Below are 16,946 nucleotides of genomic sequence, written 5' to 3' on the forward strand. Positions count from 1 at the left end.
TAAGTTCACTGTAACTTGGTGACACTTTACACACACACATATGTTCCTCAGTTTAGTATTGTCCTCACAAAAACCCAAGGGGGGATTTGGAAATGCCCATGTGTCTCTAGGAATATAGATAGGATCTCACATCCTATGGGAAAGGTCTCATAAAGACTATTAGATCCAGCTCCATGAAAAAACGATATCACATTTCTTCAAAAACAAATGGTTCCTGAATATACTGTGAATATACCTATCTGGGCATCTCCCTATAGTGACCTGCTATGGCCATAAAAATCCCAGCTACCTGAACGTTGTACCAAGGCTGGCAATTTTGACTTTCTGGAAGAGGGACAGCCACGGGTGGCCAGTGGCACCCCCATAAAACAGTGGAGGCTGCTGGCATCATTGGTGGGCCACCATTTGTATGTTTACTTCCATTGATGGCTGAGAAGAAGAGAGTCCACCCAACTGCTGGCATGGGCATGTGGCTGCCTCAAGTGCAAGATGGATCCTATCTGGGAACATGGTCATGTGGTCTATGAAGATGCTCTGGTGGTCACAGGAGACCAGTATGTGGTAGACTGGCTCCTTCTTGGTGATAAGGCCCATGTGGGTGAAGACCACAGCCGCCACAACATTGGAGAAGCTGTCAGATGCTGTCAGCAGCTCTCCAGGGTTTCAGTGGGAGGTTTTTCACGTCACCTCCTGCCAGATCTTTTAGATGGAGATACTGGGGATTGAACCTGGGATGTTCTGGGTGGCAAGAAGATGCTGCATCACTGCATCACTGATCCACAACCCCAAATGGTTTGGGAGAAGAGCTTTGCAGCTGTTCTGCTCCTCCCTGACTGATGAGCATTGCAAAGCAACTTATTAAATGAATTCAAGTTAACCCAACAGAGTTCATTTGATGTGGTGCTTTGTGATGGATTGTACTGTTGCATATTGGTGACCTATTCTCAGGGGCCAGCATAATCCTCCTTCTCCTCCTCCTCCTCCTCCTCCTTCTCCTCCTCCTTCTCCTCCTCCTCCTCCTCCTTGTGAGAATTCAAAAACTCACCGGTATCAATGCAGCTGATAAACACTTATGAAGTTATAATTGGAAGTGGGAGTTTTAGAAATAATTTTCTAGCCATACCAATAGGTTGATTAGCAATCAAGTTAGATGCAACTCAATCCTATGATTATCTGCTCTGCTGTAAACCTTGCGACATTCACCAGGGCTTGCCCATAAGGCAAATTAATGTAGGCAGGACTGTAGCTTTAAAACTGTCCAAATCTGACTTTGCACTTGACATATAAGGAGAAATATTTACCATAACCGTTCCCAGAAATAGAGGAGTGTTTAGAGACCTCCAGACCTCCTATTAAAGGAGGTATGACTATTACATAGCAGGTGAAATACTTGATTCGTTTTGACTAAACTTTTAATTTGTCATTGGAATATGCTGAGCTATTAATCTAAGGGAGTCGGATCATACATTTTTCATATATTTTATGTCGTCTTTTTTTCTTAGTCTGGTGCAATCAGATGAAGAGGGTTTTTTTAAAAAATGCAGACTATCCTAATCCTCTGCATGATTATTTAAGATGGATTTAGGATGCTTTAGGATGCTTTGGGCTGATCCTGCGTTGAGCAGGGGGTTGGACTTGATGGCTTGTATGGCCCCTTCCAACTCTATGATTCTATGATTCTATGATTCTATGACTTACATTTACTTACAAATGTCCCTAAAATGCTACTAGATCCAGGTCCATCAAAAGCCAGTGAACAATGCGTTTCGCTGAAGATTAATGTTTGCTGAAAGATCAGAAGATCAGGTGAGTCATTTATGGTTCTTTCTTCCCTATTGTGCTTCACAGCAAATGCTTATTAAGGAAATAGAAAACGCAGAACTAAGATGCAAGTCCAATTCCTTCAAAACAACTGAACTTCTAATCATGTCTCACTGAGGAGTATTTCCAAGAATCATGTCCCTTCTCTATGCTCTTCTTTCTATCCCGTGCCAATTGATCTCCATCTTAGAATAGGCAAAATACAGAAAACAAATAATGGGGATGGGGGGAAACAAAGGAATGGACAGCACTCAGTTAATCACAGAAGGGTGCTTGACATTCAGTATTAGAAAATTTAATAATTAAAATGTGGCAAGGAATGATCATATGACCCTCAATTAGTGCAATTACGTTGCCGTACCTGTCCTCGTTTGAAACCACTGTTCATCCTCATGTACATGTAAAGTGGATGCCAATCAACCAGTTTGGCGAAGCCGGGTTCGATTCTGCACTCCCCCACATGCAACCTTGGGCTCGCCACAGCACTAATAAAGCTACTGACCGAGCAGTAATATCAGGGCTCTCTCAGCCTCACCTCCTTCATAGGGTGTCTGTTGTGGGGAGAGGAAAGGGAAGGCGACGGTAAGAATCAGAGGGCAAACCTGAAACTAAAATTTAATGCAGCTAGACATAGCTGATCATTCCTACATAGATGACCTTCTTAGAAAACAATAGTGTTCAGTTAAAGGGTGGAAGATGAAAAGATGGAGCTGCAGCTGCGGGTTAGTAGTATGTTGGGATAAGAAATGTTTGTACATAAGGAAATACTTTTCTCAGAATGTCTACTTGTATATTCTGTTACTGTACAGATGCCGTGTAGAGTGAATCAACTCTATCTTGGTAACCACAAGGTGTATTTCAGTCTCTTTTGGGCAGCATCCAATCAGAAGAACTATGTATGAGACTGATGTCATTTTAGATTAAAGGGAATGGTTTAAAAATAAATAATTGTTCTCTTGGCTTCAGAACATAGAAGAACAATTGTTTAGCAAGTAGCCAGGACAAAAATATGGAAATAATTGTGAGAAGGACTTTCGCTTATTATAACAATACCTGATTGTATGCCCATGATCTGAGAATCCATTCCCTCATAGTTTCTAGTAATGTACAAACTCCAAAGAACCAGTTTGGACGGTAGCAGAAGAAAGACTCTGATCCAAACTCAAAACACAAACACAAATATAACAGAATGAAGATATTTAATTCAACCAATATGTGATAGGAATACCATGAAAATATATAACTGAGCAAATGCCTATGTGAAACAATTCCATGGTCAAAGCATTGATATAATTCCCAAACCCCACAGAGACATGTCGGTGCTTTATGTTACAATATTGATGAAACTTTGGAAGAACAGAAGCCAACGATAAGCAGTTCTTAAAGTTATATTCAAGTTTATTATTGAATAAAGAGATGAACAGAGCCTCTTGTGGCACAGAGTGGTAATGCAGCAGACATGCAGTCTGAAAGCTCTTCCCATGAGGCTGGGAGTTCAATCCCAGCAGCCGGCTCAAGGTTTCCATCCTTCTGAGGTTGGTAAAATGACTACCCAGTTTGCTGGGGGGTAAATGGTAATGACTGGGGAAGGCACTGGCAAACCACCCTGTATTGAGTCTGCCATGAAAACGCTAGAGGGCGTCACCCCAAGGGTCAGACATGATCCGGTGCTTGCACAGGGGAAACCTTTACCTTTTTAAAGAGGTGAACACATGAAACTGCCTTATACTGAATAATAGAATCATATAATAGAAGAGTTGGAAGGGAACTCCTGAGTCATCTAGTCCAACCCCCTACATTATGCAGGGCAGTCACAACCCTATCACTCACTCATTGTAACCTGCCACCCCCTTGGTCTATCTAAATCAGTATTGTCTACTCAGACTGTTCTCCAGGGTCTCAGGCAGAGGTATTTCATATCACCTACTGCCAGATTTTTTAATTGGACACAGCTGTGTCAAAACCTGAAACTTTCTGCTCAACCATGAGCCAAAACTGAAGACCAAGCAGTTGAGGACAACAAGCAGTTGAGGACAAACAAGCAACCATCACCGATCTTCCGTTGAAATGAAACTACTGGCTCTTGAAGAAATGAAAAAGATGTTACTTTTATTCAATGCACTGTGTTATCATTCATTTATGTTATCATAAATGAAAGATTCTTTTCTTAGATTTGGTACCGTCACATAAAAAATGCCCATCTATAGGCTGTTGGCAGACTGTGACTCAGTGGTTGCACATTTTCTGGGCATGCAGAAGGTCCCAGGTTCAACTTGGAGCATCTGCAGTTTAAAAAAGAAGATGTCATCCTTTTGAAAGGAATTGCCATTGTCTGTTTCGTGTTCCTCGGATGTGCATTGCAGGATCTTGACTGATGAGGCAGTAGATCATAATATGAAAGACCTCGACTTTAACACTTGGAGAACAACTGGAAGTCTGAGTAGATGGAGCAAAAGGTATGCCACCATCCCACCAGAAATAATTAGGAGGACAGTATTTTACATTTGTATGCAATAAAACATTTGCTCCCACTTTGCCGTTCTTGTAGATAATTGCACACCATGGGAAGAAGTAGCTCCACAGTCTCTGCAAGCAATAATGAGACTGAGCCAGAGATCTTCCTACTGACTGGTCTCTCCAGCCAACCCCATACAAGGCTGGTGCTCTTCGTTGTGTTTTTTATCCTCTACTTGATCACCATTCTGGGGAATGGGCTCATTCTCCTTTTGATCATAGCTGATTCTCACCTCCACACTCCCATGTACTTCTTCCTAGGAAACCTCTCCCTTGTGGATATCTGCTATACTTCCAGCACAATCCCACAGATGCTGGCCCACAGCTTCACCGAAAGATCCACCATCACCAACACCAGGTGTTTCATCCAGATGCGCACCTCCCTCTTCCTTGGCATGGCCGAATGCATTTTGTTGGCTGTCATGGCGTACGACCGTTACGTGGCTATATGCAGCCCTCTACACTACACCCTTATCATGAGCAGAAAGAAGTGTGGCTGGTTGGTGACTTTTTGCTGGGTCTTGCCTTTCTTTCTGGCCATCATACCATCCTTCACAATGAAGGTCCGACTGTGTGGCCACAATGTCATTGACCATTTTATATGTGAGGTGCAGGCCATGGTGAAACTGGCGTGCTCAGATCTTTCAGCCAATACTGCCTTGACGTCAGGCAGCAGTGTTTTCACTCTCCTAGTACCATTTTCCTTCATACTGGCTACCTATGTACGCATTTGTCTGGCAGTGTTCAGGATCCGTTCAGCACAGGGTTGGAGCAAGGCTTTCTCGACTTGTGGCTCCCACCTCACAGTGGTCGGGATCTTCTATGGCACAGCTATGGCTATATACTTGAGACCACAAAACAGATCCTCAGACCAGGACAAATTTGTTGCCATTGTTTATGGAGTGGTTACCCCTGCACTCAATCCTATCATCTACAGCTTGAGAAACAAGGATGTGAAGCAAGCTCTGGGGAGAATAATGGGAAGGAACATGGCTCCTAAAGGCTAGCAGATTTATGCCTGACTGGAAAAACGCAGATAATATCTCATGAGATAATTGGCGAAAGAGAATTAGGCAGTTTATGATGTTGGAAAAGTTAAGAAATAACATTAAAGTAATTCAAGGGGAGAGAAAAATTGAGGATTTCATTATAATTTGGTTTGATTTGGCAAATTACTTAAGGACATTTTCAGACTATAAGGTATGGGAACTAGTGTTGTAATGTGTGACTTGGAACTATGATGAACAGTTGAAATGTAATAGATGAAATGGACATTGTTTACACGATTCAAAAGGTTTTTGAAGCTACAGAGTTGTGCTGCGGTGAATTTTGTTTTTGGTGGGGTGTTTCTGTTGATAGTCTGTTATTTATTAATTATAATAAAAATAATAATAATAATAAAAACTAAAGGCTAGCAGATTAATGCCTACTGATCTGAATGCTCCTCTGGGGTACCTGAATGCCATTCTTCAATGTGATCATAGTTTAATACTGTTACTTAATAAAAAGTCCTTTAGCTACTGGAAGAAGCCTGCTAGCCTATGTTTGCCACAGCTTGGAAGCTAACTATGACTGGCAATCATAGGCTTCGGTATTCAGCCTTTAGTGCACCGAGACATAGACAAGTATTTATTGCTTGCTGAGACTCCAACTATGTCTTGGAGACTTCCATAAAAGAGGGTATTCTTTCATGTAGTAACTATTGCATTGTATTCAACAAGATGGACATGAAATAATACCAATGAAACCAGCTCCTGGGAGAATCCTAAGTCAACTTGAAGTGATATTGTCTCAGAAAGGAAGTAGGGTCGGAATTGGATTCTTGATGCCTCTATGTTCTCATGAAAGATCCCAGATGGTGAATAACGTTGTGTGTACTATAGTATCATGTAGTTGCTCAGAAATTCAATCCAAACCACCAAGTCAGCCTTGACCACTTAGGTCATCCAAATATGATGGTGAGGTGAAGACATTGCTGCTGAGAACCTGGCCAGGAACACCCTCGTCGGGGACACCACCTTGCAGGCCAAGTTTAGGTGCCTTCAACTCTGGCAGGGTGCATTTTGACCAGGACGGCATGGCAGCTAGCAATTTGCACAGCATGGCCTGATTATCCCAGGGCAACTAGGACATACCCTGCAACAAGTCGAGCTTGACCCCCGGATATGTGAGGCATGATGGGACCCTCCTTTTCTCAGCACCACACCCAGAGGGGACATCCTCAAATTTGGGATGGGGAGAAGTATACGCGCTGGTGACAAGGCCCACCTCCATCTCCTTGTGGATCTTATTGGCAAGGATCTCGGGAATGTCCCTGGTGGACTTCAAATAGCCACAATCAGTGGCCACCCTAGCTCCAGTGGCAGAAATGCAAAAACCATAGCAGAAACCCAAAACCAAACAGCCACCCTGTCAGGGTAGCGCCACAGCAAAGGCGACAGGGCAGACAAAGAGACTGGGATATACCCCAAGCATAGCTATCTGGGGGAGAGGAACTAGGAGGTTTTAACTCCAGCAGCAGAGACACTGTCTCCTGACCCTCTTGCCTTCTCCTGTGAGAGTCAGGACTTTCGAAAGGAAGATGATTTACCTTGGTGTGTTCCTAGTGGCAGTGCTTCCACTTAAATCAGTGGTTCTCAACCTGGGGGTTGGGACCCCTTTGGGGGTCGAACGATCCTTTCATGGGGGTCATGGCAGAGTGAGCAGCTTGGCTAGGGGGCGCCACCACTGTTGCCGTTCCTCCTGCAGGTGCCCGTACTTGGCTGCCAGCCACTCCAGCAGCGCCTCCAGCATGGTGCAGTCTCTGTACCAGGCGCTCCAGGTGGCGGTGCAGCTCAGCAGCCTCAGGCTCCAGGTAGCGGCGGTGCAGCTCCTCCAGCTGTACGCCCAGCCTCTACAGGTGCACCCGCTCGCCATGCAGCATGTCCCACTCCAGCACCACCTCCCCGTGGGGAAAAAAAATCAATTTATATACAATCAGCCCCTCACCCAAACCTGGGTAGTGACACAAGGATCCCACCCACAGAACGGTGACCCCAGGACCACCTGCCATGACCAAGGCACCCACAAGAGCTGCCCACCTGTCCCTTTGCCCCAGAGGTACACTTAGCAGCCGACCTGTTGGAAACATGCAAGCCACCTCCCCCACACAACCTTGCTGTTAATGAGGGGGTACCAGACACCCCCCCTTTCCCAGTGAAGGGCTAGAAGGAAGGAGAAGCCACTCCCCTGCCTGGGCACATGGGTCCAATCTTGACCTGATGTAGGGCCACACAAACATAACAAGCTGATTAGAACCATCGTCTTCCGTAGCATCCAGCCCTGAGCTGGCACACACAGAAAAGCTATCAGGACTGGGGGTGAGCTTGGGACTGGCTTCAACTGCCCCCCTTGAGCAACCTGCACGATGACCTTCTGGTACACGAAGCACGGGGCCGCTGCCCATCCGGCTACCCACAAGACAAAGCAGCCCTGGGCTGAGGCATCCGATGGAGCTCCAAATTTAGCAGGCCTCTTCCCCCTGGACCTTGAAGTCCACCATGAGATACATCAAGATTCATCGGTGCACTTCATAAACCACGAATCAGCCAGAACTGATGATGGACTTTATTTCAGAAACTGGTTCATCCTCTTCCCTACAGATTCATGATGGCTGAGGACACTGAAGCAAATCACAGAGAGAATTGTGATGTTTACCAAAGTCTTCCTGACATCCGCTGTTCCCCATAGTATTCTTAAACTTGACCTCACATGAAAGAGCAATTAATCTTTGAGTCTACAGTTTAGTCTAGTGATTCCCCAGGAGTTCTACTTAAGAATTCTGTCTCCTATTCCAAGGGGACCTCAAATCCTGCAGTTTTTAGAACAGCAGGTTCCAAGTCTTCTAGACCCAGGAATTGGCAGAGCTGTTCTGTTTCACAAAAATGTAGAGCAGATCTCTTAATATGTTCCACATGAGGCATTTTTTCCTTGAGCTTCATTGAAAAGGACCTTTTCTCCACATCCTTCATCCTGCTGCTTTGAAGCTCTACACAATCCTGGAGACCTGATCAGCTTCACTTGTCGCCTGACCAAACACAACCCTTCTAGACCTCTCTCTCCTAAGACATCAGTCCTGGGCTGAAACAAGCTCTGGCCTTTGCAAAAATACCTTTCAACTGGGGGGCATACTCACTGAAGAGGAAGAGAGTTGGTTATATGCTCTGGCCTTGACAAGAAAGCCTAGGCTGCTGGTGTGAAAGGCGTTCTTATGATCTGGATATTGTAATTTGGAATGAAGAATACATATTGAAGAATTCCCACCCGTGGTCTGGACCTCACTAGGTAAGTCCAACCCCATTACCAACAGTAATATGCTGTTCATCCTCACAGCCATACATTTCCAGGGGACAATGAGAGGCTGTTTCTTTGGCCAAATTTGGGTTAGCCTCTAAATCTATTAGGGCTGATCCTGCGTAAAGCAGGGGGTTGGACTAGATGGCCTGTATGGCCCCTTCCAACTCTATGATTCGATGATTCTATGATTCTATTTGTGAGTGTCCTGCACAGTACAGGGGGTTGGACTAGAGGACTCCGGAGATCGCTTCCAAACTCTATGGTTCTATTTTTGATTCAGTTTTGTTCGTGAGCCTTCACTTCTAGCAAACATCCTGCCGAGCAAGTGTTTTCTTCATTCTCAGCGCCGTTTTCTTACTGGCCTGGAAGAAAAGACTTTTTTCTCCTGCTTCCCATTAAGGGCTAGATGCCTAACTGTGAGACTGCTAGATTGCTAAGACTGTAGCTATATAGGGCAGGAACAGTCCAGGTTTGCTGCTCAATGTCCAGGAATGGAGGGTCAAACAGAGAGCGACGAAGATGATCTGGGGCCAAGGGACCAAGCCCTATGAAGATAGGTTGAGGGACTTGGGAATGTTCAGCCTGGAGAAAAGGAGGTTGAGAGGGGACATGATAGCCCTCTTTAAGTATTTGAAAGGTTGTCACTTGGAGGAGGGCAGGATGCTGTTTCCGTTGGCTGCAGAGGAGAGGACACGCAGTAATGGGTGTAAACTACAAGTACAACGATATAGGCTAGATATCAGGGAAAAAAATTTCACAGTCAGAGTAGTTCAGTAGTGGAATAGGCTGCCTAAGGAGGTGGTGAGCTCCCCCTCACTGGCAGTCTTCAAGCAAAGGTTGCATACATACTTTTCTTGGATGCTTTAGGATGCTTTGGGCTGATCCTGCGTAGAGCAGGGGGTGGGACTAGGTGGCCTTTCTGGCCCCTTCCAACTCTATGATTCTATGATTCTAAGCAGTGGCTGGACAGAGACTTCTCCTGGATGCCTGAGGCTGATCCTGCGTTGAGCAGGGGGTTGGACTAGATGGCCTGTATGGCCCCTTCCAACTCTATTGTTATTGTGATTGGCCATATTCAGGGAAGTGGTGGGAATCGTTTGCAGGAAAATGAAGCTTGTCAAATCTTGGTGACGATTTTGGGTGAGCTGCAGTATTTCTGTGCTGATGTACTTTGTCAATGTGCTAGCAACAGAGTGGGTTATACATTGGTTACAAAAAGAGAAAAGGAAATTTTTCTCTTGCTTCCCACTAGGCATGCTTCTAACTTTGGGAATCATCCATTGACCAATTGGTGACGCTGTAGCTAGAGATGGCAGGGACAGTCCGGGCTTGCTGCTCAATTTCCAGGGATGGATGGCCAAACACCACAGACAGGAAATGAAGAGAGGTTATTATGGCCCAGCAGATTCAGGGAGATGGTTAGGATCAGGTGTAGTAATATGAAGCTTGTCACATCTTGGTGAAGATTTTGGGTGAGCCACAGCATTCTTCAAAGGTAGCCCTTGTCAAAGACCTGGAAGATTACGACGAATCATAGAATCATAGAGTTGGAAGGTGCCATAAAGGCCATCTAGTCCAACCCCCTGCTCAATGCAGGATCAGCCCTGGATCTAATAGAGATATCAGTCCATGAAAGCATTTCAAAATCTGGGAGTCATTTGGATCCAGAGTTACTGTGATGAGTGAATCAAACCTGAATCTAAATACAGAACCAATGTAAAAGTCATGATATGTGTTCAGTATTAATCTATTATCATGGCCACAATAGAGTCTGTGCTTTACATGCCCTTCATCTATATCGATGATCTTAATAAACTAAAAAATGAGTTACACTTGGGCCTCATTAAGTTCAATGGTGTTTACAGTATTCCAGGCTTGAGGAACTACAAGAATAACTAGAGAAAGTCCTTCCAAAAATTGTAAGTTCATGAAAACTCTGCGAGTGCCACTAGGAAAATATTCCTTGTGTGGAACATCTACTCTACAGTCTTGTGAAAAAGAACAGCTCTGCCCGTCCTTTTCTCTCTCTTTTTTTTTCCTGCAGAAGGAACAAAGCAGAGAATGTTATGGAAACCCCGAATGAGACAATGGTGACTGAATTCATCTTGATCGGGTTATCGGGTCACCCACAAGCACAGGCTGTGTTCTTTTCATTCATGTTGATGGCATATCTCGTAAGCACTCTTGGGAATGGCCTCATGATCATCTTGATTATTGCTGACTCCAACCTTCATTCTCCCATGTATTTCTTCCTTTGCATCCTCTCCTCAGTAGACTTCGTCCTGTCCAACAATGCACTTCCTGAAACCATGGTCAACTGTTTCTTTTACATGCCTACCATCTCCTTCAACAAGTGCTTGATCCAGATGTACGTTGGTCTCTCATTCGTTATAATGGAATGTCTTCTTCTGGCTGTTATGGCATATGACCGCTTTGCAGCGATATGCCGGCCACTCCACTATACGCAGATCATGAGCTGGAGACTTTGTAGTGGTTTAGTGTCTTACTGTGTGTTCCATTCCTTAGTGAATACCTTGATCAACATACTGTGGCAGCCAACTAACTTCTGTGGACGAAATATGCTTAACCATTTTGCATGCGAGCTGCAATCGTTCCTCAAACTGGCCTGCTCTGACATTCATCTTAATGATCTCTACCTGCTGCTTTCTGCCCTTGTTAATGTGCTAGCACCCTTCGTCTTCATTGTTGTGACCTACGGGCGCATAGGCCTAGCTGTCCTGCGCATTCGCTCCGCACAAGGGCGCAAAAAGGCTTTCTCCACTTGTAGTTCTCACCTCACTGTGGTCGGAGTCTTTTATGGTGGCATCATGATCATGTACTTGAAGCCCCAACCAAAATCTTCCTCAGATCAAGATAAGGTCATGTCTCTAATGTATGGCGTCTTAACTTCCATGCTCAATCCCCTGATCTACAGTTTGAGAAACAGGGAGGTGAAGGGAGCTTTTTGGAGAGTGTTTGGTAGGAAAATGTCAGAATAAAGATTAGCACAGGATAATACTTAGTCTTATGGTAACCTTTTCATACAAAAATATCATCAAATCTGACCAATCCATCCATGTTTGGGCTGATCCTGCATTGAGCAGGGGGTTGGACTAGACGGCCTGTATGGCCCCTTCCAACTCTTTGATTCTATGATTCTATGTTTTGCTATGTGCTCTGGAGATCTCTGCCAGCACCAATTCATTACTGCACAGATACATAAGCAAGTATTTATTGCTTGTTCAGATTCCAGCTATTTCATGCACATAATTAGCTTCTATAATGGAAACTAATGTGATATGAAGGAGCCATCGTATCATATTCAACAAAATGGGCGTGAGATGATATCAATGACACCATTTTCGGGTTACAATTGTGACTCTAATCAGAAACTAACTGTAATTAATATGGGCTTTGAAAGTAAGTAGGGTAGAAATTGGATTCTTGATAACTATGTCAGACGTTCATGAAACCCTGGGGTTTCTTGACAACCCTGGAATGGTTTCCTGAATGTGTGGGAGTTAAGTAATTATATATATAATTAACTATCTATGCAGGTTGTGTTTTTATCAGAAGGGTTAGAATAAGGTCTGATCTTAATGATACCGTCCATATCTATATAGACTTTCATATCAAGATAGGCCAATAACATAATGCTTAACACATAGGTGTACATTGATGTCAGGTTTGGAAAAAAAATGTTGTCAATAAACAATTAAACAGGGGGATTGTGGATCATCTCCAGGGTAGAGTCTGCACTTACTTTGTTTATTCCATTGTCAATCCTGTTGAATTCAGATCGCTTTGAACTCGGGTCTTCCTCTCTCCCCCCCTTCCCCATTGAAACAGGAAAGTCTTCTGCACATGATTAGGGTAGTTCAGAAGAGGCAGGGAGCCAAGCCTCTTTCTTTCTTTTCTTGGAGGGGGAGAGAAGCCAGGCAGGGAGCCTCTTTCTTTTTTTGGAGGGGGTAGGGGAGAGGATCGAAAAAGGCAGAGACGGGAGAAAAAATCCAGGACCGACAGAAGTTGAGATAAATTAGGGGGGTCTCCGTTAAGGCAAGTTTATCACATGACTACCTGTGGCCAATCACGGGTCCTCTACCATGGAGGAGAGCCCAGAATTAAAACAGCCTTTAAATATTGAGCATTAAAAGCACTCTAAGATATCGCACAATAAAGGTAGGGTCGCTCCGGGTCAATCCTTCCTGCTGCAGAAGGAAATTTTAAATCGCCCCAAATCCAAATGGAAATCGCATTCTGTGTAGAGGGCAGGGACTAAATCGATCTGGGGTTGGAATAAAAGCACCGTGCAGTTTACACCCAGGTTAGACTTCTGTAACTCGCTCAGTGTGGGCCTACCCTTGTCCTTGACCCAGAAGGGAGTTATTGGGAGGTATTTTGTCCACCATCTTGTTGCTGTTAATATGTTTTCCTTCCTTCAGGTAGAGAAAAGTGCCATATAAGAACCAACTCTTCTTCGTCTTCAGTAATCTCAGGGCTCTCTCAGCCTCACCCACCTCACAGGGTGTCTGTTGTGGGGAGAGGAAAGGGAAGGCAAATGTAAGCCTCTTTGAGACTCCTTTGGGTAGAGAAAATCAGCATATAAGAACCAAATATTATTATTGTTGTTGTGGTTTAAAAAGGGAAAACTGGAGATGGTGAGGGAAACAGAAAGGTGGGTGGGCAAGGGAGGAAGGGAGGGTAGAGGGAGAAGCAGGGAGATTTATGTGCATGGAAGAGAAGGAATGGGGATGAGCTTCATGCACTTTCAGGAAGAGGCAGAGAGAAAGGGAGAGACAGAGAGATTGGTGACTGAATCAGGTACAAGGTGCTGTTCTTAACCTTTAAAGCCCTTAACCATCTGTGACCAGCATACCTGTGGGACCACCTTTTCCCTTATAATCCCCCAAGAGGGCTGAGATCATCACAACAACACCTGCTCAGGGTCCCTGACTCAAAAGAGGTGAAGATGGCCTCAACCAGGGCCAGGGCCTTTTTGACCTTGGTCCCAGGCTGGTGAAATGAGTCCCCAGGAGAGATCAGGGCCCTGCAGCTGATCAAACCCCAAAACAGGGAAAAGGAGACATTTCCTGTTCAAGGGGTGGGTGGGTAGGTTCTCCAAATTGTCCCCCTCCCCTCGTTGTCTGGATCTGTCCAGTTGTCAGCCTCCTGCCGTGATAATGTCAGTGCCAGCTGTCACTGTCCCTTTGTCATTCTGTGTATTGTCCTCGGTCAGTGGGAAGCAGGCCTGGGAAAGTTAACTGTGTAGTCTAATTGGCAATTTTCTCTTGGGAAGATGGAGCCATGAAAGAGGGGAACTTGGGCATTATCAGTGAGGCTGGCCTTGAGACAGCCTTGCAAGAGGGATGTCATGGGTGCCTGGGTGCAGGACTAGTCTGGGTTCTTTCTCCTGGGAATAGGGGAAACCCTCCTCTTGTCAGATGGAAGGTGGGGTTTCGGGAGTTATATGGTATTGCCTATCACAGTGGTCCCCAACCCCCGGTCCAGGGACCGGTACTGGTATGTAGATCATTCGGTACCGGGCTCCTCCTCATCCTCCTCCCTGGCTGCTGCCTCGGGGGCTGCCCTGCTACTCTGCTGCCAGCTCACCTTTGGTGCTTTTCAGTGGCCGCCATGGCTGGGTCTCCCTCTTGGAGTGGCACTGTGCAGTTGCTGCTGGCAGCGCCCCCCAGCGGGCAGTGGAAAGTCAGGGGCACCATCGGGAAAGCAAGTGGAGCAGGGGCTCAGCCAGCGGCGACATCCCTCGGCAAAAGACTATCCCCCCCCCCCGGGCCTCAGTAAAATTGTCAAGCGTTGACCGGTCCCCGGTGATAAAAAGGTTGGGGACCACTGGCCTATCAAATTCATTTCAACAGGAATTATCATGAGCTTCACATTTCCACCTCAATAAACTGCTTTTGCTGCTAACATTGTGTTCATCGAATAAGCTCATGGGGACCTGACACTGATTCTCCACCATTACTTAGGGTTGCCAACCCTGGAGTGGAAAATTCTTGGAGATTTGGGGCTTGTGGAAACTGCGGAGGGAGCACAGCTGAAATGTTGTGGAGTCCACCCTTCATGTTCCTCCAGGGGGACTAATCACTATAGTCTGGTGATTTACTGTGATTGTAAATTCCAGGAGAACTCCAGACCTGACCTGTATCTTGGCAACCTTGGATGTATATCTAACACGCAAATGTCTGACTCTTGCAGAAATACCAGAAGCAGCAAAATCAGGCCATCCCCAAATAAGGTCTCTACGTAGAAGTATTAATAGCAGTTATTTATTGTGATTGTAGACCAACAATGTAAAACATATATTAATGAAAAACATTGGCAAATAGTCAATATATCAAAAATATAAAAATAGTATATAGAGTTCACTGAATCAGGACCAAACCATGGTAGCTTCCAGCAGCAGCACAGAACCAGCCATCTCATGGTTCCAGAGTCAAGATCCACTAAGAGAATGGTGGTATATCTCCAATCCAAGGAATTTTTTTTCCAGACGGCGGGAATGATAAAATGCATACTGGAGGTCATCCTAGAACCATCCCTGCTTAGCTTCCTAGATCCAGGGAGATCAAGCTCTGTCATGTAATTTACTGTTTCTTTAAAGTAGACAGTGTGTTTCCAAGAGTGCATACACACTTGTCCCAAGACATGTGTATATTCAGCAGTGGGGAATTGCTTTGCAAGAGGTTCGTTAACGTTGCGAAATGGATGGTTCGCCAATGTTTATGAGGTGATTACACCCTTTAGAACTCGGCAGACAAGAAAGTAGTTATAATAAAATAATAGCAATCTTTACTGGAAGGAAAATAACAAAAAGGAATAGGCAGAAATATGTCTAGCACACTAGCATTTGAGTGGATTGGAAAATAAAGGAGGAAGAGAGTTGCAGTAGGTATATTTACCTGCCCTGTAGAACAGAGAGGTCAGAGAACGAGTTGACACGGCCAGAGTATCGGGTGCTCTGAATGGATCCAAATCAGATGCACAATTTGGCTGGGCAAAGCCACTGTTTAAATATGTTTTTGTGGAGGGGGCTACGTGATGGGAACCAGGTAAGCACAGGATGGAATTTTCCATGGGTATGAAGTTGGTCAATGGCCTTTTCTGGGGCAGGAGATGGGTCTTAGTGATTTTAGACAAAAGAAGCCATTATGTAAATGGAGCTAGCTATTGGTTTTAGAGGGAACGATTTCCCCTGGCAGAAGGGCCAAGAGTGTGTCATAGGTGATAGACATAGGAGATTGCCTAGGGACCCTTCGGCAAGCACAGTTCTACCAGGCAATTAATAAGCAATATAATGGGGGGTGGAAGAATGGGAGGAGCTCAGGTTGAGTCTGTCATTCCTAACCTTTAGCGAAGGCCAAGTTGAGGAGGGGGTTTGCCAAGATGGAATCTGGCCCAGCAAGGTCTTGGCAGGTTTTAATAGTGTCTGGCTTTGGCCCAAGCTTAGACTATTGAACTGTGCCATTGGTTGTGGAAGACAGTATGCCATTCTATGAGGTACGGTCCTGTCATATGTAATAATTGTGGGACGTTAACAGTGGGGAAGGGGAGGTGGTCTGACAGGCTTTACTAAGTTTCTCAAACTAGAACTATATGGTATTGATGTTTCTCAATAAATAAGTTTTCCTTCAGACTTAAGTCAAAATCACCGAAATAAGTTCTATACAGGTGCACATTCACTCAAATAATTTAATGTTTTGTTTTTTAAAAAATAGGCTGAGCAGTGCCTCCCAACACATAAGAAGTTTATTCTTCTACGCGACGACGGCAGCAAGATTAGTGCTGGCTACAAAATGGAAAACGCATGAGCTACCGTCAATAGAAGACTGGCTGAGCAAATTGGCAGATCTCGCCAAGATGGTCTAAATTGACATTAATGGTTAATGGAAAATCAGTAGAAGCTTTCCAGGAACTATGAGGTCCTTATCTGAACGATCTAAAAAAGTAAACCAGAAGGGAAAGGTTCTAATATGCTTAGATTCGAAACAATTGCTTCACTACTGTTTCTTATATGTATCTATGTTATTTCTTTTTGGAAAAATAAAAATTATATATCAAAAAAATAGGCTGGATAGAAGCCAACTTTGCCCCTCCACACAGAACAAGAACCATAAATATTCCCTCACCTTTCCCGTAGAAATATCTGAGGCAGCATCTGAATGATAAGACATGTGATAAGAACATATCAGGGGGTCCCCAGCCCATCTCATAGTCTCACGTATTCTTGGAGACACTAGTCAAAAAAAGTGCTTGGC

At 44.8% G+C, this 16,946-nt stretch overlaps 2 protein-coding genes across 2 annotated transcripts; both read left to right on the top strand.

Annotated features, from left to right (window-relative positions):
• Positions 1 to 4,276: 4,276 nt before the first annotated feature.
• LOC143831413 (olfactory receptor 13H1-like) lies at positions 4,277 to 5,690 on the top strand. Its single transcript, XM_077324409.1, has one exon. The coding sequence runs from the start codon at positions 4,383 to 4,385 to the stop codon at positions 5,340 to 5,342; it is 960 nt and encodes a 319-aa protein (XP_077180524.1). The 5' UTR covers positions 4,277 to 4,382; the 3' UTR covers positions 5,343 to 5,690.
• A 5,046-nt stretch (positions 5,691 to 10,736) lies between these two features.
• LOC143831414 (olfactory receptor 13H1-like) lies at positions 10,737 to 11,855 on the top strand. The gene has a single exon (XM_077324410.1). It carries the CDS (start codon positions 10,737 to 10,739, stop codon positions 11,667 to 11,669), a length of 933 nt encoding a protein of 310 aa, XP_077180525.1. The 3' UTR covers positions 11,670 to 11,855.
• The last annotated feature ends 5,091 nt before the right edge of the window (positions 11,856 to 16,946 follow it).

The sequence above is a fragment of the Paroedura picta genome, chromosome 3, assembly GCF_049243985.1.
Source record: "Paroedura picta isolate Pp20150507F chromosome 3, Ppicta_v3.0, whole genome shotgun sequence".
NCBI lineage: Eukaryota > Metazoa > Chordata > Lepidosauria > Squamata > Gekkonidae > Paroedura > Paroedura picta.

Excerpts from the sequence above, each read along its gene's own strand:
- LOC143831413 (XM_077324409.1), top strand. The coding sequence starts at position 4,383 with ATGGGAAGAAGTAGCTCCACAGTCTCTGCAAGCAATAATGAGACTGAG.
- LOC143831414 (XM_077324410.1), top strand. The coding sequence starts at position 10,737 with ATGGAAACCCCGAATGAGACAATGGTGACTGAATTCATCTTGATCGGG.